Source organism: Rhinatrema bivittatum, chromosome 1, assembly GCF_901001135.1.
Source record: "Rhinatrema bivittatum chromosome 1, aRhiBiv1.1, whole genome shotgun sequence".
In the NCBI taxonomy this organism is placed as follows: domain Eukaryota; kingdom Metazoa; phylum Chordata; class Amphibia; order Gymnophiona; family Rhinatrematidae; genus Rhinatrema; species Rhinatrema bivittatum.
The window spans coordinates 193,865,323-193,878,016 of record NC_042615.1 but is presented as its reverse complement, the minus strand read 5'-3'; the positions used below and the strand labels follow the sequence as shown (position 1 = coordinate 193,878,016).

At 47.9% G+C, this 12,694-nt stretch overlaps 1 protein-coding gene across 2 annotated transcripts in view; it reads left to right on the top strand.

Annotated features, from left to right (window-relative positions):
- The window catches only part of NCAPG (non-SMC condensin I complex subunit G), a 455,902-nt gene that overhangs the window by 268,464 nt on the left and 174,744 nt on the right, over positions 1 to 12,694 (top strand). For both annotated transcript variants that reach the window (XM_029590425.1, XM_029590416.1), the window contains 2 exons: positions 3,486 to 3,728; positions 6,938 to 7,119. In XM_029590425.1, the coding sequence (XP_029446285.1) occupies positions 3,486 to 3,728; positions 6,938 to 7,119 (425 nt within the window). The remainder of the gene's footprint in view (positions 1 to 3,485; positions 3,729 to 6,937; positions 7,120 to 12,694) is intronic.

Here is a 12,694-nt window from a genome sequence, read left to right as displayed (position 1 = left end):
GGCGCGCAGGCCCATTCCTCCCTCCCCTGCATCGGAGGTCGCTTGTCCCTGTTTTGGGAGGAATGGGTCAAGGTCATGTCGGATCAGTGGGTTCTCGACGTAGTTCGTTACGGCTACGAGTTGGACTTTGCTCGGTCCCTCCGGGATCTTTTTATGGTCTCTCCCTGCGGTCCTCAGGAGAAGCGGCAGGTTATCGCCCACACTGTGCACAGGTTGCGATCGCTGGGGGCGATATTGCCGGTTCCTCCGGAGGAGACCAGAACAGGCAGGTATTCCATTTACTTTCTGGTCCCAAAGAAGGAAGGTACGTTTCGCCCAATTTTGGATTTAAAAAAAAAAAAAAAAAAAAAAAAAGTGAACAAGGCATTGCGGGTTCCCCGGTTTCGGATGGAAACGCTAAGGTCTGTTATTGCGGCCGTCCACAAGGGAGAATTTTGGCTTCTTTGGATCTGGCCGAGGCGTACCTTCATATCGGGATCAGGGAACGTCACCAGAGGTACCTCCGGTTCACAGTTCTGGGGGAGCACTTCCAGTTTTGCGCCCTTCCGTTCGGGCTAGCCACGGCCCCGAGAGTGTTCACCAAGGTTCTCGTCGTAGTTGCAGCTTATCTGCGACGTCAGGGAATTCTGGTGCATCCCTATTTAGACGATTGGCTCATCCGGGCACAGTCGGAAGAGGCGTGCCGACGAGCAGTCCAGTCGGTCGTGCAGCAACTTCAATCGCTAGGTTGGGTCATCAACTTTGCGAAGAGCCAGTTGGTCCCGAGTCAACAGTTGGAATTTTTGGGGGCGCGCTTCGATACCTTAGAGGGCAAAGTATTCCTCACGCAGCAGCGCCTAGAGAACCTGATGTCTCAGGTGCAGACCTTGCTAGCTCTACCGTTGCCTACGGCTTGGGATTATTTACAGGTCATTGGACATATGGTTTCTACTCTGGAAATGGTGCCGTGGGCCTTTGCTCATGCGTCCTTTACAGTGAGCTCTCCTCTCCCGCTGGGACCAGAAATCGGAGGATTACGGTGTCCAATTGCCGCTGTTGGAGCCAGTTCGGTCCAGTTTGGCTTGGTGGTTGATCCCAAATAATTTATTGCAGGGGGTGGACCTAGAGCCACCCCCGTGGATCGTAGTGACGACGGATGCCAGTTTGACAGGCTGGGGAGCGGTCTGTCAGTCCAGCGCGGTGCAAGGCCTGTGGACCCCTCTTCAGGCAGCTTGGTCCATCAACCGTCTGGAGACCAGAGCGGTACGTCTCGCCTTACGCCACCTTCTTCCGTTGGTTCGAGGTCGGGCGGTGCGAGTTCTATCGGACAACGCAACCACGGTAGCGTATATCAATCGTCAGGGCGGCACAAGAAGTCGGCCGGTGGCGGACGAAGCGTCGCTGTTGATGGCCTGGGCGGAACGTCACCTATCCCGCATAGCGGCTACCCACATAGCGGGCGTCGACAACGTACAAGCGGATTATCTCAGTCGTCAATACTTGGATCCCGGAGAGTGGGAGCTCTCAGCCGAGGCGATGGGCCTCATCACCCGACGATGGGGAACTCCGCATCTGGACCTGATGGCGACGCGGCAGAATGCGCAGGCGGCGCGTTTCTTCAGTCGACGGCAAGAGCACGGGTCGGAAGGGGTGGATGCCCTGGTGCTTCCATGGTCTCGGCACATCCTCCTCTATGTGTTTCCCCCGTGGCCCCTAATAGGAAAGGTGTTAAGACGCATAGAATCCCATCGAGGCCCAGTGATTCTAGTGGCTCCGGAGTGGCCAAGGAGACCGTGGTTTGCGGATCTCGTCAACCTGGCACAGGATGGTCCTCTCAGATTGGGTCATCTTCACCACCTGCTTCGGCAGGGACCCGTCTTTTTCGATCAGGCGGACCGCTTCTTTTTTTTTTTTTAATTTTTTATTTTCAAGGCGGACCGCTTCTGTCTGGCGGCTTGGCTTATGAGAGGCGGCAGTTGAGGAGGAAAGGATACTCAGAACCGGTCATTTCCACGCTCCTTCGGGCGCGCAGACCCTCCACTGCGCTAGCCTACGCCAGAGTGTGGAAGGTGTTTGACTCCTGGTGCTCTGCATCAAAAATCCCGCCGCGAAAGGCCTCGGTAGGGGATATCCTTACGTTCTTGCAGACAGGCTTAAAAAAAGGGTTAGCTTACAGTTCTCTGAGGGTTCAGGTGGCGGCCCTGGGCTGTTTGAGGGGCAAGGTGGACGGGTACTCGCTCGCTGTCCACCCAGATGTGGCTCGTTTTTTGCGGGGCATTCGGAACTTGCGTCCACTATTTCGACCCCCTTGTCCTGGCAATTGCGTCAGCCCGTCGGGTGTCGGAACTCCAGGCACTTTCGTGCAGGGATCCGTTTTTATGGATTTCCAGTGCCGGCGTGTCGCTACGTACGGTCCCGTCGTTCTTACCAAAGGTGGTGTCGGCTTTTCACCTTAATCAGACCGTAGAATTACCTTCGTTCTCAGAGTCGGACCTAAAGTCTTCGCACGGTTCCGATTTGAGGCGTCTAGATGTGCGGCGAGTGCTCATGCGGTATTTGGAGGTAACTAATGCATTCAGAAGGTCGGATCACTTGTTTGTCCTGTGGCAGGGGCCCAGAAAGGGCCTACAGGCGTCCAAAGCAACTATTGCTCGTTGGCTGAAGAGTTCGATCGCATCCACATATATTGGCTGTGGTAAGTCTGTTCCTGAGGGGCTCAAGGCGCACTCTTTGCGTTCTCAGGCGACTTCCTGGGCAGAAAGTCGTTTGGTTTCTAGCCAGGAGATTTGCAGAGCAGCCACGTGGAAATCATTGCATACCTTCGCTCGTCAATATCGGCTTGATGTTGGCGGCACATCAGCTGATTCCTTTGGCAGCAGTGTCATTCGAGCGGGACTCTCTGGGTCCCACCCCAATTAAGGGGGCTTGGGTACATCCCAGCAGTCTGGACTGATCCTGGTACGTACAGGGAAAGGAAAATTATGTTCTTACCTGATAATTTTCGTTCCTGTAGTACCAAGGATCAGTCCAGACGCCCGCCCGTTATTGTCTATCCAGAGAGTCTGCTCCACTGGCCAGTTCTTTTTCAATATTTCAGCACGGTAGGTACCAATCCCTTTTCTTTGATTTTAGAGGGTGGTGCCTTTTTGAAGTTCTGTTAATGTTCGCCAGTTTTTGGCATGTGAGAGTTTAACTATTTGATCTAGACAGTTGCCATGGTTTATTCGTGGTTAAGTTGGCGGAGGATTGTTTTGGCTTTCTTCTGCTTTGTTATACTTTATACTGAAGGATGGCAGGTGGCACACCAGTATATCTAGGAGGTGCTTTCAGTTTTCTCTCTGACTCCATCTGCTGGAGGGGAGGCATAACCCAGCAGTCTGGACTGATCCTTGGTACTACAGGAACGAAAATTATCAGGTAAGAACATAATTTTCCTATTTGCTTTAAAACCTTTTCATTTTTATTAATCTTTATAATGCTGGTATTTTTTTTATCACAAAACCTAGATTTCTCAAATTGATGAAGTCAAGGTTAAGATCAGCGCTTTAAAGGGAGTGTTTGACCAGCTGATGCTGTTTGGGATAGAAACCTTCAAATTAAAAAACAATGCTAACAGTTCTAAGAGTGAGGATGCAGAAACAAAAAATGAAGAAGATTCTGAAGAGCTGTCTAAATTAAAAGAAGCTGAAGAAGAAACTGCCGCTGTTAATAATATCTTGCATCTCCTTTCTGACTTCTTAGACAGCGAGGTATGATATACATTTTAACATTCTTATTTTAAATTTATCATAATTATAACATTTTCATAGATACTAAAGCACAGTTTTTCAGGATTGTTTTGTATCCAGGGAATTCCTGAAAATTAATGTTTTCAAAGATGGAGCCTCTTTAATAGAGCTACATTACTGGGTTCATGTGAGCCACTGTGTTCCAGTCTAAAGCCGTTCCGAAATGCTAACTCTTAAGTTCACACACACATTAGGTGGTGGTAGCAGCACCATTAGAGCCAATCAACCAGGGAAGGATTAGGATGGTCGTAGTTGGCAATTCTATCATTAGGAACTTAGCAGGTGGACATGAGAATCGCTTGGTAACTTGCTTGCCTGGTGTGAATATGACAAACCTCTTATCTCACCTACAGGCCGATACAGTAAGGAGTGGTAGGAAGAGCTGCGTTAGTCCCGGGCACACCCGCGGTTGCCGCAGGCACAGTCCGGCTCACCTACCGCTCGATACTGTATTTAAATTGGTTGCAAATGCAAGCCGCGTCCAAGAAGCGTCCGTGAAGCGTTAGGCCCGCGCAACCCATTTTACTGTATAGAGCGCTATACAGTATCCTGGGTGTGCTGGCCTAACGTTTCACAGACACGCTGGTATCTGTCATTTCAAATGACATTTGAAATGACAGGTACCAGGAAGTGGACGGTTTTCCTACGCTCGAGATTGCCAGTCCTCTCTCCCCTCCTCCCGAAGCAAGGCGCGAAAAGCAGCCTTGCTTCAGGAGGAGGGGAGAGAGGACTGGCAGTGTAAATCGAAAAAGCCAAAAAAAAAAGTAGCAACGAAGTGGACAGTTCTCCTACGCTCGGGAGGAGGGGAGAGAGGACTGGCAGTGTAAAGCAACGACTTACTTTTCTCGCAGCCCTCCTCCGGAGACGGACATCGGCAGAGACGGACCGATGTCTGTCGATGCCGATGCTCCCTGCATCGATGCCGGCAACTTTGCCGATGCTGGTGTCGACTTTCGCATCGAGGACTAAAGGTGACTCGATGTCGACGCCCAGTTTAAATCTGGCTAGTGTACATTGAAATAACTGTTTTTAATTAATAGAGCAAAAGCTGGTATCTGCAGGAGCTGTTTACCTCCTAACCTGCCCCATACCCATCTACCCACCCCTAGGGTGTTTTTTTCTTAAATAGTTCTTCTAAGGACTTGGTAAAGTGAATAAGGCCAAGAACCAATTTAACAACTTGTATAAAAATTACTCATAGCAGAATGGCGGCTTCTCCTAGGACAAGCAGGGTGGTAGTTCTCACACATGGGTAAAATCATCAGATGGAGCCCAGCACAGACATTTTCTGTTAGTTTCTAGAACTTTGACTGGCACATTGAGCATGCCCAGCATTCCACTGTCCGCGCAGCTATGTGGGGTCCCCCTTTGATCTCTCTCTTTTCATGTTGCAGTTGCCTCGCAGTGGTGGAGCTCTGCTCTGTCTTCAAAGTTATTTGCTTGATTTTTTCACTGTCTGCGTGTGGGGTCCACCTTCCCTGGATCCCTCCTAGTCAGTAGGCAGGAACTTAGGGTGGTTCTCCGTACTCACCCTATCATGGAAGAACTTCATATAAGGTGGATATGTCACCAACGCTTCAAGTTTGCTGACCTGATGTGCTGAAGTGACCGCAACCAAGAATATGATCTTCCAGGTCAGATGTTTCAGGTCACGTGTGCGCATAGGTTCAAAAGAGTTTTCCTGAGGTGAGCCAAGACCACATTAAGGTCCCAGGATACTGGCAGAGGGGGCTTCAATTGAAGCAGACCACGCATGAACCGTCCAACTAAGGGTTGCACTGAGTTGGGCGTAGCATTCACCCCATGATGATATGCCCCAATGGTGCTGAGATGAACTCTGACCAAGTTGGTCTTTAAAGCAGCCTCTGACAGGTGCAACAGATAGTCCAAGACCATAGGAGTACAGCAGGTGAACGGATCCAACCCATGCTGCTTACACCAAACAGCAAACCACCTCCACTTCAGGCTTTACAACTTTCAGGTCGAAGGCTTCCTGGAGGCAACCAGAACCCAAAATACATCTTCAGACAGCACCAGGGGCTATTGGCATCCAGAGTTCTATCAAAACCTCACCAAATGCCTTTTCTGTGTTGAGTATAGGTGCTCTGACAAACAGAGATTAAACTTTCAGAAAACACCATTTTTGCAGGAACTAATTCGATAATGTGTCCTACTTCAGTGTTATAATCGCTATCCATTAATGCAGGCGTCAGTTGAAGCTCAAAGGAAGGAACAGCAAGAAGTTCTCAAGAGTTAGGAAATTGCTTTCCCAAGATGACACGCTTTCATCTCTGATATGTTGAGAACTCAGAACTGTCCCCCATCCCAATTAAGGGGAGGAGGCCACATGCCTTTATGACCTGCAACTCAGGCAAGGGTGTGGTGGCCCTGAGGGATTGCTTAATATTTGATTAATGGTTGAATTTAGTTTTGTACTTTGACTTATACTGAGGACATATCCATCCAGTGAAGATCTTTGTTTTAAAAGAATATTGTGCCAGAGAGCTTCATTCACAATTTAATGAACAAATTGGGGAGGGACATAGGTGGGGGGAAAGGAAGAGTTGGAGATTATATGGACTTGAGTAAGGAAGCGAGTATGTATCTGACACGACTTTGTTTTCAGCATCTAACAGTCTTTTGGTATAGTTGTGTAAGTTACTACATATGCATTAGAATCTCATTGGTTCTTGTACGTTATCATGGTGTGACATAATCCTATGGATCCATTACATTATTTGTGTGAGATTAGACATATGCTTTTCCAGGGTGGCTTCTAGTAATTTAAAAGAAATGCGTAGGAAGCTGTTGAAATCATTTGAAAAATGACTTATTACATTAATATTAGCCTTTTTATATTGACAAATAGTTGGAGACTACAGTTTTCATAAATAGTGTTAAAGGGAAACATGTCTTGAGTCTTCTGTGCCAAGCTACAGTGGATGTAATGTCTGGAATTTGAACTGTTCACTGCATTTGCTACCCATTTTTTTTGTTATGCAGTACATTAAATACAGCTTGTACCTGATGTCAAACTTTGAGGATAATTTAAATTTTGGTTTTTGAGTTTTTCAAATTGTTAAAGCTAAAATTTGTATATACAAAGTGAATTTGTGTGCAAGGCACATTTTCTATTTATGCTAAAACTTTCTAATACAATTTATTTTAAGGTTTCTGAATTGAGAACAGAAGCTGCAGAAGGCCTGGTGAAGTTGATGTTCTCTGGGAGATTAATCAGCACCAAACTGCTTTCTCGCCTTGTCTTGCTGTGGTACAATCCTGTGACTGAAGAAGATACTCGACTAAGGCATTGTTTAGGGGTGTTTTTCCCTATCTTTGCTTATGCAAATAGGTATATTCTGTTTTAAGTAGAAAACAAAACTTTTGTTTGAAATCTGTGTCTTAGGGGAGAGCAATACAGCAGATCAGAATCCAGTTGGGTTACAAGCTTGTTTCTTAAATGATGTTCAGAAAAGACCAGTGACTAACTGTAATGTGGTGGTAGAAGACTCTGCTAAGGCAGGGCTTCTGAAACCTGTTTTATTGACTCCAGTCTGAGTTTTCTGAATATACACAGTGAATATGAATGAGAAATATACGTATACTGAAGATCCACTTTATTCATATTTATCTCATGCATATTCCTGTGGATATCCTGAAAGCCTGAGTGACTGATGTCATAATTCAGTCTCTTATATCCTACCCTCACCCCATACCCATTGCAGTGATGGTCCCAGGCCAAGGGCCATGAACTCTTATTTCTTCTAGAACTCTGCTGTCATGGGCCCTGAATCCAAACACTAGGTGTTACCCTTTAGGAATGAGTATAATCATGATTCCCTCCCACCAAGGGACTGTGAACTCCTACCTCTGCAGCATCCACAGCCCCACCCAATTCAGGGATTCAAACGGGGGACTTCTCACATGGCAGTGCAATGAACTTACCACGTGATCCACCACGTTGGCTAGATAATAGACATGATAACGAAGAACAAGCTGTTTTCAGCATTCTGCCCATATTTGTACTATAATGCAATTAGTGGTATATTGACTGGGATATAAGAATGTGTGGTGATGTAGCAATGGACACTGACTCTTGGTCAGTAGTGCAGTATGTCTGCTTGCTTCTAAAACACAGGGACTGTAGTTAAACATTACTAGGCTGGGGACTACCAATAGAGGGAGTGTGGTAGAGCAGGGACCTGCCTTATTTCCTCATCTGTAGCTTCACCATGCTACTTATAAAAGATCCTCACTCTGACTACACCTTAGATAGGCCTAAGATAGATGTTCTCATGCAGAAGATCAAGAAAACCAGTGTGACAGCCAAGCTGGTGTTTAATACAAGATTTTTAAGTTTCCAGGGATTTAAAAGAATAACATGCATGCAAAACACTATTTTGCTTTGATCCTAATTATTTCTTTCCCATCTTCAATGCAGTGCTTATTATATGGACTTTTCCCTAGAGAGCTCTTTTCCCTGCTCTCAGTATTTTACCTTGGTATCCAGGCCTGTTAGGACTAACTGGTGACAGTCTTGCTTTCTTAATCTTAAGGTTCCTGGTTTAACTTCCAGAGCTTAATTCCTCCCAGTTTTAACTGCCTCAGAAACCTACAGTTTACTGCAATTTTAACTGGCTACCTAACAAATACAAATTTTCCTAGCGTGTAGCAGATGGACTCAAAACAAGTGGGATATAGTGTGCTCGTGCTAGCAGTTGGAGATGGATCTGATGTCAGAACGGGTACATATACCCCCACAGGAAGTGTAGAAATTCAGTAATTTCCGTCTCCAAAGCAGTTTGGAGCTCCCTCACGCTCGCTGAGTGTGTTTCCAAATTCTATATCAACCGACTAGAGGCAGGGGCAGTCAGGCTAGCGTGCCTGCGATTTGCCCACAGACTTCGCAACAGAGCGGTCAGAGTGATGTCAGACAATGCCACCACTGTGGCATACATCAACCGACAGGGCGTAACCAGAAGCCAACAGGTATCCTTAGAAATAGCCCCCCTGATGACTTGGGCGGAAGCAAATCTCCAGGACATATCCGCCGTCCACATCGCCGGGAAGGACAACGCCGCGGCAGACTTCCTCAGCAGAGAAAGCCTACATCCAGGGGAATGGCAGCTGTCACCCTCAGCTTTCCAGATGATTGTGGATCGGTGGGGGACGCCGGGCATGGACCTACTAGCGGACAGGTCCAACGCTCAAGTACCCAGTTATTTCAGCCGCAGGCGGGATCCTCTATCCCAGGGGATCGATGCCCTGGTACAGCCATGGCCTCAGGGGATCCTGTTATATGCCTTTCCTCCATGGCCCCTGCTGGGCGCCATTATACACAAGATTCAGCGGCACAGAGGCCTAGTTCTTCTAGTGGCACCGGACTGGCCAAGAAGACCCTGGTACGCAGACATGAGAAGACTACTGGCAGGGAATCCACTACCCCTGCCTCCACACAGGGACCTGCTGCGGCAAGGGCCCATCCTCCATGAGGATCCAGCTCAATTCTCTCTTATGGTCTGGCCCTTGAGAGGGCTAGATTGAAGAAACGAGGATACTCGGGGCCGGTAATAGATACCCTCCTCCGAGCACGCAAGTTCTCCACATCACTAACATATATAAGGATCTGGAGAGTATTTGAAGCCTGGTGCGAAACTCACGGCACCAATCCACATGCCGCTAAGATCCCTATCATTTTGGATTTCCTGCAAGATGGACTTCAGAAGGGTCTGTCCCTCAGTTCCATCAAAGTTCAAGTGGCAGCGCTATCCTGCTACGGTCCCCGGAGTGACGGCAACAGCATTGCCACACACCCAGACGTTTCACGTTTCCTGAAAGGAGTCAAACACATTCGCCCACCACTGACGTGGCCGGTGCCCCTGTGGAACCTCAACCTGGTGTTGGAATTTCTAGCGGGATCCGCCTTCAGACCCTTTCGAGGCCTGTCTCTCCGTTTGTTGACCTTGAATGTGGTGTTCTTGTTGGCTGTATGTTCAGCACGCTGCATCTCAGAGCTACAAGCACTGTCCTGCCGTGATCCATTCCTCAGAATCACTCCAGAGGCTATCCATCTTCGCACGGTTCCTTTCTTCTTACCCAAAGTAGTCTCCCAATTTCACCTCAACCAAACCATATCCCTGCCAACCACGGAAGGTTTGAAGAAGTCAGAAGAAGGTCGAATACTGCGTCATCTCGACATCGGCAGAATACTGGCCAGATACTTGGAAATGTCAGAAGCAGTACGAAAGACGGACCATCTGTTCGTCCTTCACAGCGGGAAGAAGCAAGGAGAAGCGGCTTCATGGCCAACCATCGCCCGCTGGATCAAAGAGGTTATCAAGGCGGCCTACATAGAGGCGGGAAAACCACCACCTCTACGGGTCAAGGCTCATTCTACCAGAGCGCAAGCAGCCTCTTGGGCAGAAACTAGGATGCTGTCGCCTGCAGAGATATGTAAAGCGGCGACGTGGTCCTCCCTCCATACGTTCTCCAGGTTCTACCGTCTGGACGTTCAGGCCAGGGAGGACACAGCATTTGCGAGGGCAATCCTAAACGGACCTCGGGCAGCCTCCCGCCCAGTCCGGGAGTAGCTTTTGTACATCCCACTTGTTTTGAGTCCATCTGCTACATGCAAGGAAATGTTGAGATTACTTACCTGATAATCTCCTTTTCCTTAGTGTATGCAGATGGACTCAGCATCCCGCCCAGCTGCCGGCATACATGGGGATTCGCCGACTCACGGTAAGCCATGTTTGCTTATATAGGGCTTCCACCCTGCCGAGTGTCGACGCCTTCCGGTTAAGAACACTGGCGGTCTCCAGCTACCATCAATTGGTCAGGGTAATCCTGTTCATTTAAACAATCGGTCAGTCACACATATATCCATAAAAGCTTTTGCAAGGAAGATTACTGAATTGCTACACTTCCTGTGGGGGTATATGTACCCGTGCTGACGTGAGATCCGTCTCCAACTGCTAGCACGAGCACACTATATCCCACTTGTTTTGAGTCCATCTGCATACACTAAGGAAAAGGAGATTATCAGGTAAGTAATCTCAACAATGTGAAACTTTTAGTAGTGGAAATACTAATGATGCTTAAGCTCTCTTAACAACTGTAATAAAAGAAAAAACTCACCAAATGCTTTAAAGTTAACCAGGAATCACTGCAGCCAAACCTTCCAGCAGTTTCTCAGCACAAATTCTAAACAAAGAATCACCTTTCCAGAGCTTAAAGGGAATCAATTACTGCTGCCAAACATTCAAGCAGCGGCAGAGTTTAGCTCTCAATATTCTGTATTGAATGAACTTTGTAACTTTAAGGTTCAAGGAAAATCTTTCATAGATATTACAGCTTTTAACCTTCCCAAATCCAAAATAAAACACAGGGAAGTACCTATTTCTTATTCCCTTTTCCTAAAATACATAATATATGGAGAGAAACGTATAGAATTCTGCAGATAAGCTCCCCTTCTGGCTCTGCTTCTCCTTCCTCACCACCTTCCATGTGTTACTTCAGCTACACTGCTGCTTGCACTGGTCCTCCCCTGGAACTGGAATTCCTTCATGTCGGTAAATTCCCCCATTTATAGCACCTGGCAATCAATTATGGGAAACCTGCTAAGTCTGTCTGGCCCAGCCTATTCCGGCTCATGCTTTTTCAGATCTGGGCACCAGGAATTCTGGAATTTGTAGTACCCTTTTTCATCCATTTTAGCTTACTTTGACGGGTAGGTAGAACCTATCAGTGCATTATTTGCGCAGGGACTATCATGAATACTACCATGTCCTAGCATATAGACAGATGGACTCAGGACCAGTGGGTTTATGCTTCCCTACCAGCAGATGAAGCCGGAGCAAGCTGACGTCACAGTATATATAGGCCTCGGTGACCTCAGCCTGCCAGTATTCTCCGTCTCCAGCAGATGGTGGATGTGCATCTCTCTATGGGGATTGCTTCGAGATTTTGGAAGAAGAAATTTGAAATCTAAAAGATAGTCCCGCTTTCCTGTGATGATACCTAAAGGTCCCTCCTCCAGTTGAGAATTCCTGAAGTGATTTCCGTAGTCCCTCAGAGGTGTGCCTTGGTCCAGTAGCTGGTTTTGCCAGTGTGGACTTAGCTGCTGGAGCAGGTGAAAGGCAGTGGGTGCAGGAAGCAGAGCGCAGCAGTGACAGCATTTCCCTCTCCCCCACATCCGGAGACTCTCTGTGCTCATCCAGGTAAGTCTGAGCTCCGGTAAATTAAAAAAAAAAAAAGGGGGAAGCAGATATATACAGAGACTTCGCAGGAGATTTTACTGTGCAGGGCTTCATTCTCTCACCCGGTCTTCGAGCTCGGCATGCCGTTCAGACGTTCGTCCCGCTCCTTGGGAGTTCGAGGGACGGGGGCAGCCTGGTGGGTTAAGCAGCCTCTATAGGCTAGGCCCTGCCTCGAGGTTTTTCGCTGCATGCAGTGTGGTAGGCCACAATGGCTTTTCATGCGCTTCTGGAGGCTACCCTCTACTGGCTTGTCAGTCCGGCATGTGCATCTCATTGTGGGTCTAGTTGTGTGCCCACTTGTTTTGCTTGCAGAGTAAAGCCTTGAAGTTTTAGCGCCCACAGTAAGCGCCGCCTAGTGGCCGTGCACTTCTATCAATGCTTAAGTGGCACACTGTGGCTTCATTTTTTGTGCGCTCGTATTTTGGGGAAAAGACAACGTAAGAGCAGACTTTCTAAGCAGGGAGAGTCTGGATCCAGGAGAGTGGGTGTTGTCAGCCGAGGCATTTCAGCTGATTGTGTATCGCAGGGGCCTTCCTTTCCTAGACCTGCTGGTGACTTTTCGCAATGCGAACGTTCCTTGATTCTACAGTTGCAGGAGAGATCCATGGTCTCTGGGAATAAGCGCTCTCCTACAGGGCCGGCCGGAAGAGAGATTGCTTTATGCCTTTC